The 26,670-nt window shown below is 46.5% G+C and overlaps 1 protein-coding gene across 2 annotated transcripts in view; it reads left to right on the top strand.

The window, feature by feature from the left end:
* The window catches only part of KAT6B (lysine acetyltransferase 6B), a 745,545-nt gene that overhangs the window by 226,893 nt on the left and 491,982 nt on the right, over positions 1–26,670 (top strand). For both annotated transcript variants that reach the window (XM_075349101.1, XM_075349100.1), the window contains exon 3: positions 18,931–19,039. In XM_075349101.1, the coding sequence (XP_075205216.1) occupies positions 18,931–19,039 (109 nt within the window). The remainder of the gene's footprint in view (positions 1–18,930; positions 19,040–26,670) is intronic.

Genomic DNA, 26,670 nt, shown 5'->3' with positions numbered 1-26,670 from the left:
GACCCTCTCTACCAGCTGCTGCCATAATCCTATACCAGAGACTGTCACTCCCCTGTGGCCAGCTGACGCAACACCAGTCTTCCCGGGTGGTATCCAGACCAGTCCTGCAGCGCAACACCTCCACCATCAGGAGCTCTGGTGAAAACCAGGTTCAGGTCCGTAGTCAAGCCCCTCTGGGTTTTCTGTGTGTTGCGGCCCAGTGGGTCCACTATATCCCTGCTGACCCGGTGGGTGTAATACAGGTCTGTGAACTCAGTCACCTCATCTGAGGTGAGGTCACTGACTTTACTGAGGTCACCTCAGGTCAGGTTACCTGCGATGACAGGTGGAGGACCGTGGGAACCTCCAGCTGTGACTGCAAATAACCTGAGTGACGTCACCGCTGATCACACAGCTCATTCATTCTGTGCCTGACTCCCACTTTGGGCAGTCATGTTCTATGGCCACCCCATGTCGCTTCAGATGTAGCAGAGCTGGAATAGTCATGGGACCTCGTGTGGATTATGTCGGACCTTGGTGCTTTGGGGGTTAATAAATTGGTGAAAGAGGGGTTTTTTTGTATTTTATTTCAAATAAAGGATTTTTTCGGTGTTTGTGCTTATTTCTTACAGATTAGTAATGCAGGGGTGTCATAGACGCCTCCCATTAATCTAGGGCTTAGTGGCAGCTGTCGGCTGTTATTAATCTCTTATTATCCCAATTGCCACTACACCAGCGCAATCGGGATGAGCCACGTAAGGTGCTGGGATTGTCACATCTAATGGATACGACAATCCTGGGTGACTGCAGGCTGCTATTTTTAGGCTGGAGGGCCCAATAAACATGGATCTCCCCAGTCTCAGAATACCAGCCCCCAACTATAGGGCTTTATCATGGCTGGGTATCAAAATTGGGAGGGACCACAAGCCGTTATGTAAAATTATTTATTTAAATAAAAGAAACCACATGCGGTTCCTCTTATTTTGATACACAGCCAAGATAAGCGCACAGCTGGGGGCTGCAGCCTATAGCCATATGCTTTATCTCTGCTGGGCATTATAACATGGGGGATCCTACAATGTTTTGTTTCTTTATTTCAATACCACGTTAGTGATACGCAGACAGGGTCTGTGATTGCAAGCAGTCAGACACTGTCACACAGGCTGGGGGCACGTCTGACTTCTACCAATCACAGACGCTAGGACTGCCAGTGGGTGGGGGAAGCAGTGCATATGTATGAGTGAGCTGCCCGAAAGCAGTTACAACTACACTGGAGACTTGGTAAGTATAGCGTGCTTGCTTTATTTGTATTTTTCCTTTATTTGTATTTTTCCTTTATTTGTTTTTATTTCCCATGTTGCCGGATTATTAGCCGGAGTTCCCTGACAATTCCAAGCCTGGGTCTGGCACCCGGATACCTTTGAAACCACGCGGATACTGACTTTTACAGTTCGGGTGCACCCATCCTACTGAGTATGCCCAATATCCTGTATGTGGTGCAAAACTACTGTATTGGCGCACAGCAGGACTCCAGAAGAAGCACCAGTCAACTTCTGGAGTGCAAAATTGGCTGGAATAGTAATGTCGCATTTGGAAAGCTCCTGATGTACCTAAACAGTAAAAACCCCCACAAATAACCCCATTTTGGAAACTACACCCCTGATTGAATTTATTTAGAGTGGTGAGTATTATTAGAGTTTTAAAATTTTGAGCCTTGAAATTGAAAAGATACATTTTTCCTATAAATATGTTGCTCTTGTCCCATATTTAAAATTTTCATAAGGACAACAGGAGAAAATGCACCTCACAATTTGTTGTGCAATTTCTCCTGCATACACCTATATCTCCTATGTGGTGAAAGCTACTTTTTCGGTGCATAGCAAGGTTCAGTAGGGGAAGAGGGCTATTTGAATTTTGGAGCACAATTTTGGCTGGAATAGATTGCAGACGCCATGTCACATTTGAAGAGCTCCTGACATGGCAAAACAGCAGAAACCCCTCACGTGACCCCATTTTGGAAACTACACCTCTCAAGGAATTTATCTAGGGGTACAGTGACTTTTTTTTTTTACCTTCTAGCGATTTACAGAATTGTAAAATATTGGGCTGAGTAAATGAAAATTTTCCATTTTTTCCAATACAATGCTGCTTTGGCCCCAAGTTTTTAATTTTCAAAAGGGATAATAGAAGAAAATGAACAGTAAAATTTGTTGCACAATTTCTCCTGAGTTCAGCAATACTACTTTTGAGGCACAGTGCAAAGCTCAGAAGGGTAGGAGCGCCATATGGCAGTCCAGATTTTCCTGGGATTGAGGGTGCCATGTCACATGGATAGAGCCCCTGAGGTGCTAGAAAAGCAGACTCCCTCATAAGCATCCCAATTTTACAAAGTACACCCCTCAATAAACTCATCTACGGGTGCAATGAGCATGTTGACACCATGTGCGTCAAACAAAAATGTTATCGTTGGGTGGTAAAAGAGACTAATTAGATTTATACTACTAAAATTTTCAATTTTTATAATCGCTAATAGGAGAAATTGCATAACAAACTGGTCCATTTTTTTCCTGAGTGTGCCAATACCCTACAAGTAATCAGGAACTACTTTTTAGGCACAGTGAAAGCTCATTAGGGAAGGAATGTCATATTATAGTGAAGATTTTGCTATTATGGTTTGCAGGTGCCATGTTACACTGGCAGTGCCTCTGAGGTGTCCAAACAGCAAACCCCCATAAGTGACCTAATTTTACAAAACACACCTCTCAAATCAAAGGGTACATTGGTCATATTGACACCACAGGTATGTCACAGAATTTTATACCATTGTGCAGTGAACAAATAATAATTACATTTTTACCAGAAAAAAATTGTTTTAGCCCAACATTTTACATTTTCACACAGGAAAATTTGTAACAGTGGCACCAAAATGTGTCACACAATTTTTGCTGAGCGTGAGAATACCACATATATGGCTGTAGACTACTGCTTAGGGCTTTTGTCCACTTGCGTTAAAAAAAATCTCTGCGATACTCGGCTACAAATGTGAGTCGAGTGTCCTGCTTATGGTCTGCATAAGTACGGTGTTTTTTTTTTTCTCACATAGCATCCGTATGACATGTGAGCGTCATGCGAGTGCTATGTGAGTGTTATGCAAACAGTGTCAGACTGGCTACCGGAGGAATCTCCAGTAATACCAGGCCTGGCCGTGGTTACCTGCATTGAACTCCGGAGGTGTCACTTGAGCTCCAGAGTTCAGCCCGGTCTGTTTGCAGCTATCATGAACTGAACAGCAATCGCCGGGGAATCAATCACTCGGCGCTCCATGTTCAGTCCAGGCTGCACTCCGGAGTTCAGGTGACAGCTCTGGAGTTCAGTGCAGGTAATCGCGGCCAGGACTGGTATTACTGGAGATTCCTCCGGTAGCCAGTCCGACGCTGTATGCAAGTGTCAAGGATTCGTGTGACATGCGTATGCCATCTGTATGACATGCGCATGCCACCCGTATTTGATTTTTTTCTCGCTCCCATAGGCTTGCATGGGGGTGCGAGAGCTGAGACTCGGTGCAATTCACAGCATGCTGCAATTTCACCGAGAGCACGAGTCGTGCTGTTAAAAATTTAGCAAGAGGCCACGGCCCTGGTGCGAGTGAGATCCGATTTTTTTATCGGATCGCACTCGCACATGGAAATCGCAAGTAGACAAGAGCCCTTAGCTACATGGCGAGATGTCTGAGGGAGGGATGGAGCGCTATTTGACCCTTGAGCACAGATTTTCCTAGAATAGTTTGCGGTCCCCATATACAGAGCCCCTAAGTGCCAGAAGAGCAGAAACCACTTCACATGCCTCCATTTTGGAAATGACACCTGTCTGTGAATTTATACACAGATGTAGTGACTATTTTGACTCCATGAGTATTTTCCAGAAACAAGCAGCAATACATTTTCTGAAGTGTACTCTTTCCAAAAGGAAATTTGCATGGATAAGTCCCTAATCCACTTCAAGTGCAGGGTGAAATTCCGGGAATACCTCAGGGTACTCCCACAGGTTTAGGGTTTATGAAGGGAAGGACACCAGTATCCAACCCCCTGAATAGCCCCCTGTACTGGAAGTGAGTGGAAAAATTGTGTGGGATTTGGTGCACCCACTGCTGGTTAAGCATACCTCCCAACTTTGAAAGAATGGAAAGAGGGACAAAGTTTGCGGCACGCGGATGACCACGCCTCTAACCACATCCAGTCAGCAGTGACAATCATTGTTTTAGAAACAATAATTAAAAAAAATATACATAGATTTATTTCTAAGTAGTAAATTAAAATATAAATGCAAACCTGGCAGTGTTACTTTTAAACTAGAATATTTTAGACCAAAAAATTCTGTTTTAAAGCAGATCTTTCCCCTAAATCTGCCCCATGTACAAAACTGCAGACTTCATGACAGAACCGCTCTTTTAGATAAAATATCTGTAATACTGTGCTTTTGGTTAATGGGAGGAATTAGTGAATACGGGCGATTACTGTTCTGATTGTTCCAATTGTGGAGACACAGGGGTCAGTGGGTGCTCTCGTCCACTGATCCAGTCGCCTTTAAAAAGACAGCGTGGCCAAGGGCTAAACCCAACTGAACGCCTGACATCCTTAATCCCTCCCTCTCCTCCTCAGCTCTGATCCAATTGCAGGATCAGATCACAGTGTAATGGCTCACGCTCACAGCACAGCAGGAGCCGAGGGTCATTAGCATATCGCATCACATGTGATATGCCAGTGTGACCTCAGCTTGGTATGTGCACACGTTGCGTTCTGTGCAGTCTGGAAAAGAACACACCCTCTGGCAGACTAGACAAATGTAAACACTGTGTTTGTAAAAAAAAAAAAAAAATGCATCCAAAACGCATGCATTTTGGATGCATTTTCCATGTGTTTTGCATGCATTTTTGGCAGTGCGTTCCCCTGTCAATTCAGCTCTACTACATGCCCGCTGACAGCAGACACAGACAGAGTCGCGCGATGAGAATGAACTCGGATGACCCGACTTCATTGTCACCCCGCGGCTCTGTCTGTCGCGTCCTCGTTAGCGGTCACCCGTGAAGGACTCACCAGTGACCGCAAATCCCGAGCGACTGAAGTGAGCAGCGCGATCAGCGGTAACGTCACTCAGGTTACCCACGGCCAGCTGGAGTCCTCCATCTGAGACCGCAACTCACCTGTGATGTCATCGCTGATCGCGCTGCTCACTTCAGTCACTCGAGAAACTTGCTGTAACAGTTGGAGGATCCAGCGGTGGCCGCGGGTAACCTGAGTGACGTCATCGCTGATCGTGCGGCTCACTTCAGTTGCTGTGTGGAGCTGATAGAGAGCGGTCTGGTCTGTGACCGCCCCTGTCAGCTTCATGTAGCAGAGCTGGATGCATCGCGGAACCTCATGTGGATTACGTCGGACCTGGAGGGGTATTTGGGGATTAATAAAGTGGTGAAAGAGGGTGGGTTTTTTTTGTCTTTTACTCCAAATAAAGGATTTTTTCAGGTGTGTGTGTTTATCTTCTTTAACTTACAGGTTAATCATGGAAGGTATCTCAGGGAGACGCCTGCCATGATTAACCTAGGACTTAGTGGCAGCTATGGGCTGCCATTAACTCCTTATTACCACGATTGCCATCACACCAGGACAATTCGGGATGAGCCGGGTAGAGTCCCGGGACTGGCGCATCTAATGGATTCGGCAATTCCGCGCGGCTGCTGGCAGATATTGTTAGGCTGGGGGGCTCCCCATAACATGGAGCTCCCCATCCTGAGAATTCCAGCCTTCAGCCGTGTGGCTTTACCCTGGCTGGTATCAAAATTGGGGGAAGCGGGGACCGCACGTCGTTTTTTTAAATTATTTATTTATTTTACTCCACAATATAGACCTGCCCACTGGCGGCTGTAATTGGTTGCAGTGAGACAGCTGTCACTCAGCGTGGGGGCGTGTCTGACTGTAACCAATCATAGGTGCTGGTGGGCTGGGAAAGCAGGGAATATGAGATGGAATAATGAGCGGCCGGCATTTTCAAAAGAGGAAAAGCCGCCGGAGCAGTGTGAACGCTGTGCAGCGAGACTCCAGTGAGCTGTGAGTATGAGAGAGGGAGGCGACTGACAGGCAGAGAGAGAGAGAGAGACCGACCGACGATAGTACAGCTAGTACACACATATTTGAAGAAAAATTCACAAAATTCACATAAACAGACGTAAATCTACACACAGTCATACACACATCATACACATAGACACATTAGAGGATTAATATGGGGAAGCCGGCAGCAGCCTTACTCACCTCCCCCGCTTGTCTTCGTCCAGCTCCTCTATGGTATGTGGCTGTGCAGGCCGTACTGCGTGATGGCTGGGGGCAAATACAGCACAGGGGGCATAGACAGCACTGGGTGGGGCATATATGTTACTGGGGTCACCAGGGGGTATACACATTACTGGGGGTGCATAGACATCACTGGGGGCATCCATGTTACTCGGGTGGCATACACATTACTGGGGTCAGTGGGGGGGGCATAAACATTACTGGGGTCAGTGGGGGGGCATACACATTAATAGGGCCTGTGGAGCCTACATACTGACAGTGGTGGACTGTGGGGCATACATACTGGCCCTAGGGATGCTTAGGGCATAGGCTGGCAGGGCTGGAAGACGCTGAGGGCCCAAGCTGGCAGCACTGGAGGGTGCTGAGGGCATAAGTTGGCAGCACTGCGGGGGGGGCGCTGAGGGCACAGGCTGGCAGTACTGGGGGGGAGGGTGCTGAGTGCACTGGCTGGCAGCACTGGGGGGCACTGAGGGCACAGGATGGCAGCACTGAGGACACAGGATGGCAGCACTGGGGGGGCACTGAGGGCTCCTCTCGTTGCTTTCTCTGAGTCCCCTCTGTTTCTGCTTTTTTTATTGCAGGTACAGGGGGACCTGAGAAGACACAAGTGCTGGACTCTCCCCTGCTCCCCCCTCCTGCACTCACTCTGCACTGTCCTCCTGCAGGTACACTGCTCCCCCCTCCTGCACTCACTCTGCACTGTCCTCCTGCAGGCACATTGCTCCCCCCCTCCTGCATTCACTCTGCACTGTCCTCCTGCATTCACTCTGCACTGTCCTCCTGCACTCACTCTGCACTGTCCTCCTGCATTCACTGTGCACTGTCCTCCTGCACTCACTCTGCACTGTCCTACACTCACACTGCTCCCCTTCCTGCACTCACACTGCTCCCCCTCCTGCACTCACACTGCACTGTCCTCCTGCACTCACTCTGCACTGTCCTCCTGCACTCACACTGCTCCCCCCTCCTGTAGGCACACTGCACTGTCCTCCTGCACTCACTCTACACTGTCCTCCTGCACTCACTCTGCACTGTCCTCCTGCACTCACACTGCTCCCCCTCCTGTAGGCACACTGCTCTCTCCCTGCTGCACTCACTCTGCACTGTCCTCCTGCACTCACACTGCTCCCCCCTCCTGCACTCACTCTGCACTGTCCTCCTGCACTCACACTGCTCCCCCCTCTTGCACTCACTCTGCACTGTCCTCCTGCACTCACTCTGCACTGCCCTACTGCACTCACACTGCTCCCCCCTCCTGTAGGCACACTGCACTGTCCTCCTGCACTCACTCTGCACTGTCCTCCTGCACTCACTCTGCTCCCCCCTCCTGCACTCACTCTGCTCCCCCCTCCTGCACTCACTCTGCTCCCCCCTCCTGCACTCACTCTGCACTGTCCTCCTGCACTCACTCTGCACTGTCCTCCTGCACTCACTCTGCTCCCCCCTCCTGCACTCACTCTGCACTGTCCTCCTGCACTCACTCTGCACTGCCCTCCTGCGCTCACACTGCTCCCCCCTCCTGCAGGCACACTGCTCCCCCTCCTGTAGGCACACTGCTCTCTCCCTGCTGCACTCACTCTGCACTGTCCTCCTGCACTCACACTGCTCCCCCCTCCTGCACTCACTCTGCACTGTCTCCTCCTGCACTCACTCTGCACTGTCCTCCTGCACTCACTCTGCACTGTCCTCCTGCACTCACTCTGCTCCCCCCTCCTGCACTCACTCTGCACTGTCCTCCTGCACTCACTCTGCACTGCCCTCCTGCACTCACACTGCTCCCCCCTCCTGCACTCACACTGCACTGTCCTCCTGCACTCACACTGCTCCCCCCTCCTGTAGGCACACTGCACTGTCCTCCTGCACTCACTCTGCTCTCTCCCTGCTGCACTCACTCTGCACTGTCCTCCTGCACTCACACTGCTCCCCCCTCCTGCACTCACTCTGCACTGTCCTCCTGCACTCACACTGCTCCCCCCTCTTGCACTCACTCTGCACTGTCCTCCTGCACTCACTCTGCACTGCCCTCCTGCACTCACACTGCTCCCCCCTCCTGTAGGAACACTGCACTGTCCTCCTGCACTCACTCTGCACTGTCCTCCTGCACTCACTCTGCTCCCCCCTCCTGCAGTCACTCTGCTCCCCCTCCTGCAGTCACTCTGCTCCCCCCTCCTGCACTCACTCTGCACTGTCCTCCTGCACTCACTCTGCACTGTCCTCCTGCACTCACTCTGCACTGTCCTCCTGCACTCACTCTGCTCCCCCCTCCTGCACTCACTCTGCACTGTCCTCCTGCACTCACTCTGCACTGCCCTCCTGCACTCACACTGCTACCCCCCTCCTGCAGGCACACTGCTCCCCACTCCTGTAGGCACACTGCTCTCTCCCTGCTGCACTCACTCTGCACTGTCCTCCTGCACTCACACTGCTCCCCCCTCCTGCACTCACTCTGCACTGTCTCCTCCTGCACTCACTCTGCACTGTCCTCCTGCACTCACTCTGCACTGTCCTCCTGCACTCACTCTGCTCCCCCCTCCTGCACTCACTCTGCACTGTCCTCCTGCACTCACTCTGCACTGCCCTCCTGCACTCACACTGCTCCCCCCTCCTGCAGGCACACTGCTCCCCCCTCCTGCACTCACTCTGCACTGTCCTCCTGCACTCACTCTGCACTGTCCTCCTGCACTCACACTGCTCCCCCCTCCTGCACTCACACTGCACTGTCCTCCTGCACTCACACTGCTCCCCCCTCCGGTAGGCACACTGCACTGTCCTCCTGCACTCACTCTGCACTGTCCTCCTGCACTCACTCTGCACTGTCCTCCTGCACTCACACGGCTCCCCCCTCCGGCACTCACTCTGCACTGTCCTCCTGCACTCACTCTGCACTGCCCTCCTGCACTCACCCTGCTCCCCCCTCCTGCAGGCACACTGCACTGTCCTCCTGCACTCACTCTGCACTGTCCTCCTGCACTCACTCTGCTCCCCCCTCCTGCACTCACTCTGCTCCCCCCTCCTGCACTCAGTCTGCACTGTCCTCTTGCACTCACTCTGCACTGTCCTCCTGCACTCACTCTGCTCCCTCCTCCTGCACTCACTCTGCACTGTCCTCCTGCACTCACTCTGCACTGCCCTCCTGCACTCACACTGCTCCCCCCTCCTGCAGGCACACTGCTCTCCCCTCCTGCACTCACACTGCTCCCCCCTCCTGCACTCACTCTGCACTGTCCTCCTGCACTCACACTGCTCCCCCCTCCTGCACTCACTCTGCACTGTCCTCCTGCACTCACTCTGCACTGTCCTCCTGCACTCACTCTGCTCTCCCCTCCTGCACTCACACTGCTCCCCCCTCCTGCAGGCACACTGCTCCCCCCTCCTGCACTCACTCTGCACTGTCCTCCTGCACTCACACTGCTCCCCCTTCCTGTAGGCACACTGCACTGTCCTCCTGCACTCACTCTGCTCTCCCCTCCTGCACTCACACTGCTCCCCCCTCCTGTAGGCACACTGCTCTCTCCCTGCTGCTGCTCTTATCTCAGTTGCAGAACGGGCGTGGTTTACTATGCCACATGCCCGTGCTCCCTGATCTACGTGGGGCTCACCTCCCGTGAGCTCCGCATTAGGGTCAGGGAGCACGTGCGCGATATTGAGGCTGCCAGATCTACCGATGGTATTACCTTCCTAAAGACCATTCCTCGACATTTCAAAGCGTTTCACTCCTGTGACTCCTCTAGGCTGCAGATAAGGGGTATCGACGTGGTGAGTGGTGGATCCAGAGGCGGTGACCTCAAAAAAAGGTTGGCCCAATGTGAGGCCCGGTGGATCAGCACCCTCAACAAGGGACTGATCAAAACTATTAGTTTTGCACCATTCTTATAACATAGCTGCCCACCCTTATCAACCCCTTTTATTATGTTATGCATATTCGTTTTTATGGTTTTAAATTTCCCTTATTCTTTTGTCCCCCTTCGCATAAGCGCATGTTATACGCTTTGTACTAAAAGTACCATATTTTTCTCTTATTTAGTTCAGACCTGGATTATCTGCCATTTATTGTGTCTTGAGAGAATGACCTATTGAAGATTCTTACGTTGGATGACTTTGCCCTTTACATTATGGATAAAGAATGAAATGGATATCATCTTTGTTCCGGAATTGACATAGAACTCACTAGAATCTCTTTATATAATTATGTATAACGTGGCATTTTTTCTTTTTTCTTTTTATGTGATGATATTCCGAAACTTTTATACTCTCCTCTCTCATGGTAGCCCTGGTCTATTTTTTCCTGTTGTCACCATCTGTGCCCGTTGTGCATGTCAAACTGGCCCTTGGTTACTTGTTATTACCATCTGTTCCCGCTATACACGTCATCCTGCTGCACGCGTGCGCTGCTGGCCCCCGCGTCATCGCTGGCTGGGTGCCGTCTTGGTGTCGCCGGCGCATGCGCGGGATCGGAATGACGCATCTCCGCTCCCGCGCCCTGTTTGTCTGACGGCTTCCCCGCCCGCGGTGACGCTGTGGACGGCCGCACATGTGTCGACCAATGTGGTGACGTGGGCGGAAGTAGTACAAGGCGGTACATTTAAATGTACCTGCCTTTAGCAAAGCGCTTATGACTTTCTCCCTTCCTGATGAAGCTAACGGGGTGCACAAGCCCCCTAATAGCGAAACACGTGTTGGTGGGTTGGGGGGAACTCCTCTCCCTGGTATCTGGCTGTTTGGGCTTTCATTATTGACATCTGCACGATTGCACTTTATTGGTGGGTACCTACATCTAATGGTGGCTACTATGCCCTGTGAGTTAGGCTATTTATGCATGTGACACTTTAAAATCATCTGATATGCAGGCATCTTACTGTCTATTCCTGTTATGAGTTATTATGGAAGTATATGCACTGACACTTTAATACAGTATCTTGCCTGCAGTTTTTACATCCTCTACCCTACCTGTATTTACTACCCTTATGTACCCATCTGTTTCAATTACAGCTATGCATAATACGTGTACCCTATGCCCACACCCAAGCCCCATGTTTTGTATGTTTTTAACCACTTAACGTTTTATGTATATCCACTCGAACCCCCTCTGTTCCCTCTTCTTTGATAATAAAATATTTGCACTATTCATTCCCTTTTTTTTCTCCTGTTTATTACATTTTATCAGGTTGTATTCATTAGAGTTAAGCGCGGTTCGCGGTTCTCCAGTTCGCGGTTCGAGTGATTTTGGGGGCTGTTCTAGATCGAACTAGAACTCGAGCTTTTTTGCTAAAATTCGATAGTTCTAGATACGTTCGAGAACGGTTCTAGCAGCAAAAAGCAGGGCTTTTTACAGCTACAGTGTGCAGGAGCCATCGCTGGCAGCCTGCCACAAGCTGGTAACCAAGATAAACATCGGGTATCCAACCAAAGCGCTTTGGTTAGTAACCCGATGTTTATCCTAGTTACGTGCAGGAAGCCCACACTTCCCCGCTCAGCTCACTCCGCCCCCTCCTGCCCGCGGTATGTACACACGTACACACACACACACACACACTCTGCACACATGGTCCCGCTCGGCTTACCTGCGGTGATGAAGTCCCGCCATCCCGACCTCAGCGCTGTCACTGTCCTCCATGGCCGCCGCTTGTCACATCACCTTCTCTCGCTTCCGACCCGAGACTGACTAGCGGTGACGTCACGGGCCTCTCGCGATACTTGGCTGTGAAGGCGGCGGTCATTGAACTCAGTGACAGGTGCTGTCAGTGTGCTGGAGATCAGCGCAGGTAATGTACCTCGCTGACAGCAGCACTCGTCATCCCCTGCAGTGACCTGGGCTGGCCCATTGATGTTAGCTCAGGTCACTGCATTGCTCTCCCAGCCAATGGGGAACATTCTGCTCTTCATTGACTGGGACAGTGTGGATCGTCATGGCAACCCCTTGGATTACACCAGACCTGGATTTGTTTTTCTTTCTAATAAATTGGTTAAAGAGGGAATGTTTTGGGGAGTGTTTTTTCAAATAAAAATGTGTTTGTCGTCTATTTTTTTTTATTACTGACTGGGTTGGTGATGTCGGGTATCTGATAGACGCCTGACCTCACCAACCCCAGGGCTTGATGCCAGGTGACATTACACATCTGGTATTAACCCCATATATTACCCCGTTTGCCACCGCACCAGGGCGCGGGATGAGCTGTGACGAAGCACCAGGATTGGCGCATCTAATGGATGCGCCACTTCTGGGGAGGCTGCGGCCTGCTATTTTTAGGCTGGGGAGATGACCAATAACCATGGACCTCCCTAGTCTGAGAATATCAGACCCCAGCTGTCTGCTTTACCTTGGCTGGTGATCCAATTTTGGGGGGACCCCTACGTGTTTTTTTTTTTTAAATTATTTATTTAATTTAAAATAACAGCGTGGGGTGCCCTCAGTTTTGGATTACCAGCCAAGGTGAAGCTGCCAGCTGTGGTCTGCAGGCTGCAGCCGTCTACTTTACCCTAGCTGGCTATCAAAAATAGGGGGAGCCCCACGTCATTTTTTTTTTCATTTTTTTTGCTAAATACAAAGCTAAGCACCCCTTAGTGCCACATGAAAGGCACCAAAGGGTGCAAAATTACAAAATGCAGGAGAGTGGGACATTATGTGTCTTTCTGCCATTATAATGACAGAAAAGACTGATATGAAGTGTACAAGCACAAGAAAATCACCAGAGCGCTCTACGCTGTGAAAAGCAGTAGAAAATGGCACTGGAGTGAACATGTGACCGCCTCATGTAGGATGAAGCTATGGATCCTGGGTAAATTTATGCATTTACCCTCCTTCAGTTTTTTTGCAGTACACAAAAAAAAACGGAAGGCACACGGACGACAAACAGATGACATACGGACCGTCTACGGAACGGAAACGGATGCCACACGGATGAACCCGTGAAAAAAAAACAGACTGTTTTTTGCAGACCGCAAAAATGGATCGGTCGTGTTAATGTAGCCTTATTCTGATCTGCCGTTTATAAACAGCAGGCAGAAATAAGTGAATAACGCCCCCCAGCGTCAGAAAATCTCCGGGGTTTCAGGGCTAGCTGAGACCCTGGAGATCATGATTCAGGACGGTTTTTCCGGTCCCCGCTCACGTGATCACAGGTATACACCGTACACCGATGATCACGTTACAGTAAATGACAGCGCCGGTAAAAAATTATTTATCTCCCATCTGGCATGAACAAACACTTCTTCTCCACTTCTTCTCCACTTCTTCTCCACTTCTCCACTTCTTCTCCACTTTTTCTTCATTTTTTCTCCACCTTTTCTCCACTTTTTCTTCATTTTTTCTCCACCTTTTCTCCACTTTTTCTTCATTTTTTCTCCACTTTTTCTACATTTTTTCTACATTTTTGTTCTACATTTCTTCTCCACTTTTTCTACATTTTTTCTCCACTTTTTCTCCACTTTTTCTCCGTTCTTTTTCTATGGTCGGTCTACCCATTAGCTCTGCCATGCATAGTGTAGCTCTACACCTACTGCACATGTTACTTTGATTGACATCTCTTTCGTACCAGAGCTGTCTAAGCCTACTCTGACCCCATATTTGTCATTACTATATTGTCCTTGTACTGTATTATGACATTTGTATCATGTGTTTCATTTCTTGCTGTGTTGCAATTTTTTTTGCTGCATCCCAATTGTACCTCTACATTGTTCGAGTTTATGTTATTGTTCTCTCACTCTTATGTGATACTGATTATTGTCATTTTTCATGATTACATGCAGATAAGTCCAATCTGACGAAGGCTCAGGCCGAAACGTCATTTGTAACTTGTTTTGGACAAAAATATATATGCTTATGAAAAAATTTTTTTTCTTAATACGGACCAATAAAGATTTTGCATTACTATCCGTTGTGACTTACTGACTTAGTCTGGGAGATTTAGAGTGCCGAGGTTACTCACTAATTTTATCTATTATTACCTCTGAGCACCTATATACCAGTGAGCTTCCTCTACAGTAGTTCTCCTGATTAGGCATGCCCTTACCTCATGAGCAGGGCATTGCAGCTTTGGTAGCAACCATTACGACATGGACTCTGCTGCTGTGGACCCGGGGAGAGTGAGTGCAGATTCATTGCACCCACACTCCTCACATGAAGGGTCCGCACTCCTAGAAAATGGGGGATACGTTCCCTGAGTGCCCCCCCCCCCCCCCATATTCTAGACGGTCCAGAGTCGTCGTGGGACCCCTTTATTTTTTTTCTTACAATAAATTGGTGAGAGAGGAAATGTTTTGGGGACTGTTTTTCCAAATAAATTTCTTTTGTCGATTTTTTTTTTTTTTGTTAGTACTGACAGTTTATGATGTTGGGTGTCTAATAGACGCCATGACATCACAAACTGCTGGGCTTGATCTCAGGTGACTTTACAGCTAGTATCAACCCGATTTATTACCCCGTTTGCCACTGCACCAGGGCACGGGATGAGCTGGGGTGAAGCGCCAGGATTGGCGCATCTAGTGGATGCGCCACGTCTGGGGTGCCTGCGGCCTGCTATTTTTAGGCTGTGAAGGCCCAATAACTATGGACCTTCCCACCCTGAGAATACCAGACCACAGCTGTCCGCTTTACCTTGGCTGGTGATCCAATTTGGGGGGGACCCTACTTTTATTGTGTAATTATTAATATTTATAAAATAATTATAAAAAAGAGCCTGAGGGGACCTCCACATTGGATCCCCAACCACGGTAAAGCTGCCAGCTGTGGTTTTCAGGCTACAGCCGTCTGCTTTACCCTAGCTGGCTATCAAAAATGGGGGGACCCAACGTCATTTTTTTTTTAACTATTTTTTAAATAGAAAAAATTAATGGGCTTCCCTGTATTTTGATTGCCAACCAAGGTAATGGCAGGCAGATGGGGGTGGCAACCCATAGCTGTCTGCTTTATCTGCGCTGAGAATCAAAAATACCGCGGAGCGCTACGTCATTTTTTTTAAAGATTTATTTTTACAGCACTGTGATGTCCAGCAATCAAAATACAGGGAAGCCCATTTTGTTTTTAGTTATTTAAATAAATAATTAAAAAATATATATGGGCTCCCGCTGCATTTTTTGTATTGCTAGCTAAGGGTAATCCAAGCAGCTACTGGCTGCTAACCCCCACTGCTTGGTGTTACCTTCACTGGCAATGTAAAATCCAGGGAAGCATTTTTTATTTTTTTTGGCAAAAAACTACAAAAAAAGGACGTGAGCTTCGCCATATTTTTGTATGCTAGCCAGGTATAGCAGGCAGGTGCTGGAAGAGTTGGATACAGCGCCAGAAGATGGCGCTTCTATGAAAATGCCATTTTCTGAGGCGGCTGCAGACTGCAATTCGCAGCAGTGGGGCCCAGAAAGCTCAGGCCAACCTGTGCTGCGGATTCCAATCCCCAGCTGCCTAGTTGTACCTGGCTGGACACAAAAATGGGGCGAAGCCTACGTCATTTGTTTTCTAATTATTTCATGAAATAATAAAAAAAGGGCTTCCCGTTATTTTTGGTTCCCAGCCGGGTACAAATAGGCAACTGGGGGTTGGGGGCAGCCGTACCTGCCTGCTGTACCTGGCTAGCATACAAAAATATGGCGAAGCCCACATAATTTTTTCAGGGGGCAAAAAACGTCTGCATACAGTCCTGGATGGAGTATGCTGAGCCTTGTAGTTCTGCAGCTGCTGTCTGTCTGTATGGAGAAGAGCAGACAGCAGCTGCAGAACTACAAGGCTCAGCATACTCCATCCAGGACTGTATGCAGAAGTTTTTTGCCCACCAAAAAAATGACGTGGGCTTCGCCATATTTTTGTATGCTAGCCAGGTACAGCAGGCAGCCACGGGCTGCCTCCAACCCCCAGTTGCCTATTTGTACCCGGCTGGGAACCAAAAATATAGGGAAGCCCTTTTTTTTTAATTATTTCACTTATTTCATGAAATAATTAAAAAACTAATGACGTGGGCCTTGATTTTCTTGGCTGTGTGCTTTGGGTCATTGTCTTGTTGGAAGATGAAATGACGACCCATCTTAAGATCCTTGATGGAGGAGCGGAGGTTCTTAGCCAAAATCTCCAGGTAGGCCGTGCTATCCATCTTCCCATGGATGCGGACCAGATGGCCAGGCCCCTTGGCTGAGAAACAGCCCCACAGCATGATGCTGCCACCACCATGCTTGACTGTAGGGATGGTATTCTTGGGGTCGTATGCAGTGCCATCCAGTCTCCAAACGTCACGTGTGTGGTTGGCACCAAAGATCTCGATCTTGGTCTCATCAGACCAGAGAACCTTGAACCAGTCTGTCTCGGAGTCCTCCAAGTGATCATGAGCAAACTGTAGACGAGCCTTGACATGACGCTTTGAAAGTAAAAGGTACCTTACGGGCTCGTCTGGAACGGAGACCATTGCGGTGGAGTACGTTACTTATGGTATTGACTGAAACCAATGTCCCCACTGCCATGAGATCTTCCCGGAGCTCCTTCCTTGTTGTCCTTGGGTTAGCCTTGACTCTTCAGACAAGCTTGGCCTCGGCACGGGTGGAAACTTTCAAAGGCTGTCCAGGCCGTGGAAGGCTAACAGTAGTTCCATAAGCCTTCCACTTCCGGATGATGCTCCCAACAGTGGAGACAGGTAGGCCCAACTCCTTGGAAAGGGTTTTGTACCCCTTGCCAGCCTTGTGACCCTCCACGATCTTGTCTCTGATGGCCTTGGAATGCTCCTTTGTCTTTCCCATGTTGACCAAGTATGAGTGCTGTTCACAAGTTTGGGGAGGGTCTTAATTAGTCAGAAAAGGATGGAAAAAGAGATAATTAATCCAAACATGTGAAGCTCATTGTTCTTTGTGCCTGAAATACTTCTTAATACTTTAGGGAAACCAAAGAGAATTCTGGTGGTTTGAGGGGTTGAATAATAAATGACCCTCTGAATAAACTTTTCACAATTTAAAAAAAAAATAAAAAAATAAATAACATTCTTTTTTGCTGCAGTGCATTTCATACTTCCAGGCTGATCTACAGTCCAAATGTCACAATGCCAAGATAATTCCGAATGTGTAAACCTGCTAAATCTGCAGGGGGTTGAATACTACTTGTAGGCACTGTAATTTGGTATCACCGCATCCATAAAAGTCCATTCTATCAAATGAATTAACACAGTCGGTAAATGCTGTAATGAGAAAAGACAAATTGAAATGTCAGAACTGTGGTTTTTTTTGTTACTATAAGGCTATGTGCCCACGGGACATTGTACCCGCGGATATTTCTGCAGGTTTTTTGGCAGGTTTACTGCAGCTGCTGTCCTGAATGCGCAGCTATCCATTGCTGCGGGATTCGAGCTTTTTTGCTGCGGTAAACCTGCGGGACAAGTGCGGAAATACCTGCGGAATTCCTACCATGTATCCCCATAGTGGAGGAGCGGGATTTCCGCATGAATATTTGACATGCAGTTACATGCGGCTGCGGAACGTCCGCAGCATATTCCGCAGCCGCACATACCGCACCATTGATACACTCCCTAAATTCCATAGGATAACATGAGGAGTGTCTGTACTTGATAAAACCTGCGAATTTAACTAGAAAATTCAGATAAATCTGCAGGCTTCCGCGGCAGAATCCGCGGGTACGTTGTCCCATGGGCACATAGCCTAATGCCGGCATCACACAGTACGATATATCGGGCGATATGTCGTCGGGGTCACGGATTCCGTCACGCACATCCAGCATCGTTAGTGATATTGTGCCGTGTGACACCTCCGAACGACTGTGAACGGCCAAAAATACTCACCTTATCTTTGCTCGTTGACACGTCGTTCATTTTCAAAATGTCGGTCCTCCTTCTGTGCTCCGGATGTTCATCGTTCCCGAGGCAGCACACATCGCTCCGTGTGACACCCCGGGAACGACGAACACAGGTTACCTGCGTCCTGCCGGCAATGAGAAGGAAGGAGGTGGGCGGGATGTTTACGTCCCACTCATCTCCGCCCCTCCGCTTCTATTGGCCGGCCGCTGTGTGACGTCGCTGTGACGCCGAACGTCCCTCCCCCTTCAGGAAGAGGATGTTTGCCGCCCACAGCGACGTCGTCTGGCAGGTAAGTGCGTGTGATGGGGGTTAACGACTTTGTGCGCCACGGGCAACTAATTGCCCGTGATGCACAAACGACAGGGGTGGGTACGATCGCTCGTGCGATCGCACGATAGATCGTACCGTGTGACGCCGGCATTACTCTACACAAAAAACAAAAACGGAATAAGAAGCAATCAAAATGTCGTATTTACACCAAAATGGTATCTTTAAAAAGTCTGGTCTCCATGCAAAAAAACAAGCCTAATTCACATATTGTAATTTCACTGCATTTGGAAGTTTTTATTTTCCATTTTCCAGTACATTGAATGGTAAAATGATTGGTGTCATTCAAAACTACATCATGTCCTGCAAAACAAAAGCCCTCATACATCTATGTGAAGATGTTGCCCCTGGAAAAAGGGGAGGAAAAAATAAAAGTGCAAAAAAATTGAAAATCGCCATGTAGGGAAGGGGTTACATTTTTCTTTTCTAAATGGCTGATAGTGACATTTGTACTGTATATATTTGTACTCAGAGTATTGCTATACCTTTTTTATTCACAGCCTCATGCAGATCCTATTCCCATCTGTAGTTTTTGCCTCGGTACGAAGGAATCCAATCGAGAAAAAAAGCCAGAAGAGCTCATATCGTGTGCTGATTGTGGTAGCAGTGGTAAGTGGACAATTTTGAACATAAAAATTTAATGCAGCCAATAACTTTATAGATATCGTACAAATTGGTTTGATTATGAGTAGTGATGAGTGGATCTGGACTGTAAAAGTCCGGATCTGCGCAGCTTCAAAAGTACCTGAGCACTGACCCTGGGCCTGAAGTTGTCAAGGAACTCCGGGTAACGATCCACGTCTGGCAAAATAAAGAAAAAAATGGCAAAGCAGGAGCGTTGTATTTACAGAGTCTCTTGTGCGGCTGTACACTGCTTCTGGGCCACTCATACTATTTCCGGGACCTCTCATTATCCTTCATGCATATGCACTGCTTCCACCGGCAGTCCCCATGTCTCTGATTGGTTGCAAACTAAGTAAGAAATAACGTTTTTTAACTGCAAGAGAGGACACACATTAACTAAGCACCCCAATGTAAGAGAATGCCGAGACTAGGTGTTGGGGCTCTGTTGTATTGATCAATTCAATAGCTAAATTTCTCTTTATTCTTAAAGTTCATAGCAGTTATGCAGATACCATTGTCATATTTTCATTTTTACATATAGCTATTGTATTTTTCATGTCAGTATTCACATAGCAGTTTCTGCTCTATATTTACTCCCCTTGTACTGTCACTGATGTGCAGCCCTTCTCTTTATATTCTAATTGGTTGCAGTCAGATGTGCCCCCACCCTGTGTGACAGCGTGTCTGACTGCTTTCAATCAGAGGCGCTGTCTGTGTGTCTCTATTGGTGTAAAAATACATAAATAAATAAAATTGGTGTAGGGTCCCCCCATATTATGATGGCCAGTACAGATAAAGCATACAACTACAGGCTATAGCCTCCCAGCCATATGCTTATCTTGGCTGCGTATCAAAATAAGAGGGGCCCCATGCGGCTTTTTTACATTATTTAAATAAATAATTTTTAAAAAAACGGCATGCGGTCTCCCCCCAATTTTGATACCCAGTCATGATAAAGCCAACAGCTGGGGGTTTGTATTCTCAGGCTGGGGAAACTCATACTTATTGGACCCCCAGCCTAAAAATAGGATGCATCAATCCCGGAACTTTACCCAGCTCATCCCGATTTCTCTGATGCGGTGGCAATTGGGGTAATAAGAGGTTAACTAGAGCTCACAGCTGCTACTAAGCTCTAGATTAGTAATGGGAGGCATCTATGAAACCCCCCATTACTAACCTGTAAGTGAAAAGAAATAAACACAAACACCAAAAAAATCCTTTATTTCAAATAAAATACAAAACCCCTACCCTCTTTCACCCCTTTGTTAACCCCCAAAACAACTGACGTAATCCACATGAGGTCAAATAACGATTCTGGCTCTGCTTCATCTGAAGTGATAAAAAGCCACTAGGAAACACTGTTAATATTGAACTATTACTGCGCTGCTGAAGATACAATACACATTCAAGAGAGGTGTAATGCAGAGTGGTTTAATTCAACGCGTTTTGAAGTGTTACCCCACTTCTTCATCAGGAAATCTACCAGTATGACAGACAACAACAGTAGTGCAGTCTATAAATAGCTGCTGGTTATTCAAAAAAGAGCGCCAAAGGAAACACATGACAGTGAATCAAAGTTCAAAGGGTTAAAGGAGGCACTTAGGATGCACATTGTCTGATAAAAATAAAAATACATTTTTCTATTTAATTTACTAAATCACAAGCAAAAAAAAAACAAAGAAGCATAAAGAAAAAATGAAAAACAACAAAAAAGGAAATAAAAATAAATAAATACATTTTTGCCTGGACCCACCAAGGTGGACTAGAACCCACCCATGGTCAATAAAGCTTAATCAGAAATGGCTGGTCCTTACGGCTTGTGCTGTAAGGGAACATTGAAAAAGTGTGATAAAAAAAGGGGCCAATTGACACTATTGGGTTTATATAACTATAAACTAAAAATCATTGTTTTTTGGAAATCTTGTGAATATGAAGAGATTGAAAGATTAAAAAATAATATTGATAATCAAAGAAAAAAGAAATAAAGAATAAAAAAAGTGAACACGTGGATGTAGTAAAATACATATATAACCATGAAAGAAAATACTAGATATAAACAAATATATATTAAAACTCTCCATTTTGGCTAAGTGATGCAGATTTGTTGTTCAAATTTCTACACCATGCTCCTGCAGCCAACCTACATCTCGTGGCAAAAAAAAAAATATGCATTAAAACACTATGTGGTTTTCATGCGATCGTCAATGCAATTTTTTGCCATGAGGTGTAGATTGGGTGCAACACAGTTTTCTGCTAGGAGATGCAAGTGGGAACTCGGTGACCTCACCTGAGGTGAGCTCCCTCAGTTTAATTAAGTCACCTGAGGTCCAGTTACCTGCGGACACAAATGGAGATCAGTGGGAACCTCCAGCTGTAACTGCAAATAACCTAACTGACATCACCGCTCATTGCTGCTGCTGTCATTCACTGTCTGTCCACAGCGAGCGGTCACTTCAGATGTAGCAGAGTTGGAATAATCGTGGTACCTCATGTGGATTATGTCGAACCTGGGAGTTTTTAGGGATAATAAAGGGGTGAAAGAAGTTGTGTGTATTTTATTTCAAATAAAGGAATTTTCGGTATTTGTGTTTATTTCTTTTCAGTTATAGATTAGTAATGGGAGGGTCTCATAAATTCCTCCCATTACTAATCTAGGATTTAGCGGCAGCTGTGAGCTATTAACGCCTTATTAATTTACAATTTGCCGAAGGCAACTAGAACCCTAAACTAAAAACTGATTTTTTAATAACTAACTTTGAAATTTTTTAAGATCTTAGGACAAACACACTAACTAAAAACACTGAGCGCTGTGATCCATCTTAGACTATACAAGCAATTATTTTAGCCATAAGGGATTCCCTATACAGACTTATTAATCAGATGTCTATAACCTAGCTTTTATGTTATTCCTCTAGTATATGACCTGTCATGGTTCCACCTCCATGTCCACATGGTTAGGGGGCAGAGCCTTCTCTCGGGCCTCACTTCCGGAGCTTGGTTGCTTTTAATTCTGTCATCTCTGGTGAACCAGCGCCGGCTATAAGCTTAGCACTACTTTGCCTGCAATTGCTGGTCCCTGTAAGTGTTTCCTGATCCGTCCTTCCCCTGTGCTCTGTCTGTGTTTCGTCCCACCTCCTTCCTTCCCACAATAGCCCCAGTCGTTCCCCCTTCTCCTACCTCCCCACTTGGTTGCTTCCTCTGGTACTGACCTTGGCCTCACCTCGACCCCACTTTTGCTCGTTCCTCCAGTCTTCTTTCTCACTGTACTGTGTATGACCTGGCCTGCCTGACCATCCCTCGCACGCCCCTTAGCCTCAGTATTCTGGCTGACTCTGTAGGGCAGTGCTCCAGCACACACTGTGTGTCCACCTCTATGCTGATTCATGTCAGTGTAGTGTCTTTTCCTGTAGGGCTCCAGCTCCTCCTGGTGGTAGCCTGACATGACCACAGCGTTCGCTATTTAAAATACAACAATCAGTACCCTCCCCAACATGTTTCACCACACTGGCGTCATCAGTATTAGCCACAGCCCCCTGATGATGCCAGTGTGGTGAAACATGTTGGGGAGGCTACTAATTGTTGTATTTTAAAAAGCGAACGCTGTGGTTATTTACTATAGGAATGACATATAAGCTAGGTTATAGACATCTGATTAATAAGTCTGCATAGGGAATCCGTTATGGCTAAAATAATTGCTTGTATGGTCTAAAGGGCCATTTACACGTTGCAACATCGCTAACAATATATCGTCGGGGTCGCGGTGTTTGTGACGCACATCCGGCGTCGTTAGTGACATCGCAGAGTGTGACACCTATGTGCGACCTTAAACGATCACAAAAGAGGTAAAAATTGTTGGTCTGTGACACGTCGTTCACTTACCAAAAATCGTTGTCTGGTCAGTAGCGAGGATGTTCGTCGTTCCTGCGGCAGCACACATCGCTATATGTGACACCGCAGGAACGAAGAACATCTCCTTACCTGCGTCCACCAGCAATGAGGAAGGAAGCAGGTGGACAGGATGTTCGGCCCGCTCATCTCCGCCCCTCCGCTTCTATTGGGTGGCCGCTTAGTGACATTGCTATGATGCCGAACGAACCGCCCCCTTAGATCCTAGCGATGTTGTGCGCCACGGGCAGCGATTTGCCCGTGACGCACAACCGACAGGGGTGGGTACGTTCGCTAGCGATCTCGCTACCAAGATCACAACATGTAAAGTACCCTTAAGATGGATCACAGCACTCAGTGTTTTTAGATAGTGTGTTTGTTCTAAGATCTTATAAAATTTAATTAAAAGTTAGGTATTAATAAATCAGTCTTTAGTTTAGGGTTCTAGTTGCCTTCGGCAAATTGTAAATTGGTATTCATTAACCCCTACGCTGACTGACTGATGAAAACTCGTTCTATTAACCCCTTATTACCTCGATTGCCACCGCACCACGGCAATTGGGAAGAGCCGGGTAAAGTTCTGGGATTGTCACATCTAATGGATGTAACTGCAAAATAGTGTAGATTGCCCCACAGATATATAAATGGGATCTAGACCAATTACACACTGGTACAGACAAGGTGGATACCAAGAAGGAAAGCAAAGGATGTTGGGTATTGGGTGTTGGTATTGGGATCACCACATATGTATGAGATTATGAAATATTTTATTAAAAAAACACCAAGATTCAAAACAACACGAACATTTAAAAATTCCAGGCAGTATAAAATTCCAGCATGTGTGTTCCTGTATGGAATCACACCATCTCCCAACATGCACTCAATACACAATAGAATCAATGGTATTGCGATAAGCAAACAAATATATCACAAATACTGTTGTGCTCAAAAGTTTACATACCCTGGCAGATTTTTTGCTTTCATGGCCTTTTTTCGGAGACTATCAATGATAACACAAAATCTTTTTTTCCACTCATGGTTAGTGGTTGGGTGAAGCCATTTATTGTCAAACTACTGTTTTGTTTTTTTTAAATCATAATGACAACAAAAAACATCCAAATCACCCTGATCAAAAGTCCACATACCCTAGTAATTTTGGCCTGTGAACATGCACAGAAGTTGACACAAATGGGTTTGAATGGTTAATAAAGGTAATATCCTCACCTGTGACTTGCTTGCTTGTAATCGTTGAGTGCATAAAAGCTGAGTGAGTTTCTGGGAGCCAGATAAACTCTTGCATCCTTCATCCAGCCACTGACGTGTCTGGATTGTGAGTTATGGGGAAAACAAAAAAATTGTCAACGGATCTATGGGAAAAGATAGTTGAACTGTATAAAACAGGAAAGGGATTTAAAAATATATCCAAGGAATTGATGATACCATTCAGCAGTGTTAAAGCTGTGAATAACAAAATGGAAAATCAGGCGCTCTGTAAAAACAAAACCACGATCAGGTAGACCAACTTTCGGCCACAATTGCCAGGAAAATTGTTCGGGATTCAAAGAAAAACCCACAAACAGCATCAGCTTAAATGCAGGACTCACTGAAAACTAGCGGTGTGGCTGTTTCAAGGTGCACAATAAGGAGATACTTGAAGAAAAATGGGCTGCATGGTCAAGTCGCCAGAAGAAAGCCATTATTGCATAAATACTACAAAGTACAAAGAATGTTACCTAAAATGTGCCAAACAGCACACAGACAATCCTTCAAACATCTGGAACAAGGTAATTTGGAGTGATGAGACCAAAATAGAACATTTTGTCCACAACCATAAAAAATACAGGAGGTGTCAACAAGGCCTATGAACACCATTCCTATTGTAAAGCATGGAGGTAGCTCGCTGATGATGTGGGGATGTGTGAGCTACAAAGGCATAGTAAACTTGGTCACAGTTGAAGGAAAGATGAATGCAGCACATTATCAGCAAATACTGAAGGCAAATTTGCACTCATCAGTCTGGAATCTGCGCATGGGACGTACTTAGACTTTCCAACATGACAACAATCCAAAACACAAGGTCAAGTAGACCTGTCATTGGCTACAGCAGAACCAAGTGAAGGTTCTGGAGTGGCCAGCTCATTCTCCTGACCTCAATTTCATTGAGCCACTTTGGGGAAAACTCAAGCTCGCAGTTCATGCAAAAAAAAAAAAAACAAAACAAAACAGGAATTTACAGGAACTGGAGGCTTTTTGCCAAGACGAATGGGCAGCTTTACCATCTGAGAAAATAAAGAGCCTCATCCACAATTCCCACAAAAGACTTCAAGCTGTAATTGATGTTAGAGGGGGCAATACATGGTATTAAGAACTGTGATATGTGAAGTTTTGACCAGGGTCTTTTGGATGTTTTTGCAGTACTGTATGGAGTACCATCAACACATAAAGAAAGGTCTCTTTAAGCCTGTTGGAAAAAAAATATCACAAACAGGACCCATGAAAATAATAACAGCATGTCAAAAATTGGGGGCCAAGATGGAAAATAACATCACATGTGGCTGACCAAGCGATACATGGTAGATTGGATAAAAACAAAAAAGTGAGCCGGAGTATGAGATGGTATACATGGAACTTGTGAGACCGTGTTCACACTGGCCATGAGACAAAGAGAAACCAAGGAAAAAATTGTGAAAACATACCCTGCTGTAACTAAATAAAAGCATAGTGCATATAAACATAGGGTACTTAGTAAACACTGTTTTTGATCAAAAAAAGCATAAAGCTATCTCACCAAACGTCAAGGTGTACCCAGTTGGGATAGTACCTACACTCTCTAATATTAAAACCTTACCATGGGTCTAAAATAGGCCTCAATGTGCCTAAGGGCAGAGAGCGACCGGGTCCCAACAGGACACGCACAGTCAGGGGGATTCACAGAATGAAATGTCCAGCTCGCTGAGAAGGGGGCCACTCCCTGTTTGTACTGAATAAAAAAAAAAAAACAACAAAAAACCAAACCATGGTAGATTGGATACCTAGAGAAAAACATTTAAGATTAGATTATGGTGTTGCAGAGACAACTGGTAACCTGATACCAAACAATAAAAAGATCTGAAGATGGTAGTGAAAAATGTGGGGAATGCAGAATGACCCCACAACAATCCTGGTCGGCTGCAGACTGCTATTTTTAGCCTGTGGGGACCTAATAAGCATGAGTCTCACCAGCCTGAGACTACCAGCCCATAGCTGTTTTTTTATAATGGCTGGGTATCAAAATTTGGAGAAACTGCACACCGTTTTTTAAAATTATTTATTTCAATAATTTTAAAAAGCCGCATGTGGTTCCTCTTATTTTGACACACATCCAAGAAAATTGCATGGCTAGGGGCTGCAGCCTGTAGCCGTATGCTTTATCTGTTCTGGGTATTATAATGGGGGGAACTTATTACAATTTATTTGTTTTTTTATATATTTTTATACCAATAAAAGGCACACAGACAGCATCTCTGAAAGCAATCAGACACGCTGTCACACAGTGTGGGGGCAAGTCTGACTGCAACCAATCAGAGGCACTGTCAGTGGGCGAGGGAAGCAGTGCATATGCATGAGAGATAATAAGTAGCCCCAGAATTAGTGTTACAGCCGGGCAGAGACTGGTAAGTATGAAGCACTTGCTCATATTCCCCTATCCCTTCTATCACCATTTTTATGCGCCTGTTTTGGGTCACCATAGA

Source organism: Anomaloglossus baeobatrachus, chromosome 5 (assembly GCF_048569485.1).
Source record: "Anomaloglossus baeobatrachus isolate aAnoBae1 chromosome 5, aAnoBae1.hap1, whole genome shotgun sequence".
Taxonomy (NCBI): domain Eukaryota; kingdom Metazoa; phylum Chordata; class Amphibia; order Anura; family Aromobatidae; genus Anomaloglossus; species Anomaloglossus baeobatrachus.
This window is presented reverse-complemented; position numbering and strand designations above follow the sequence as displayed.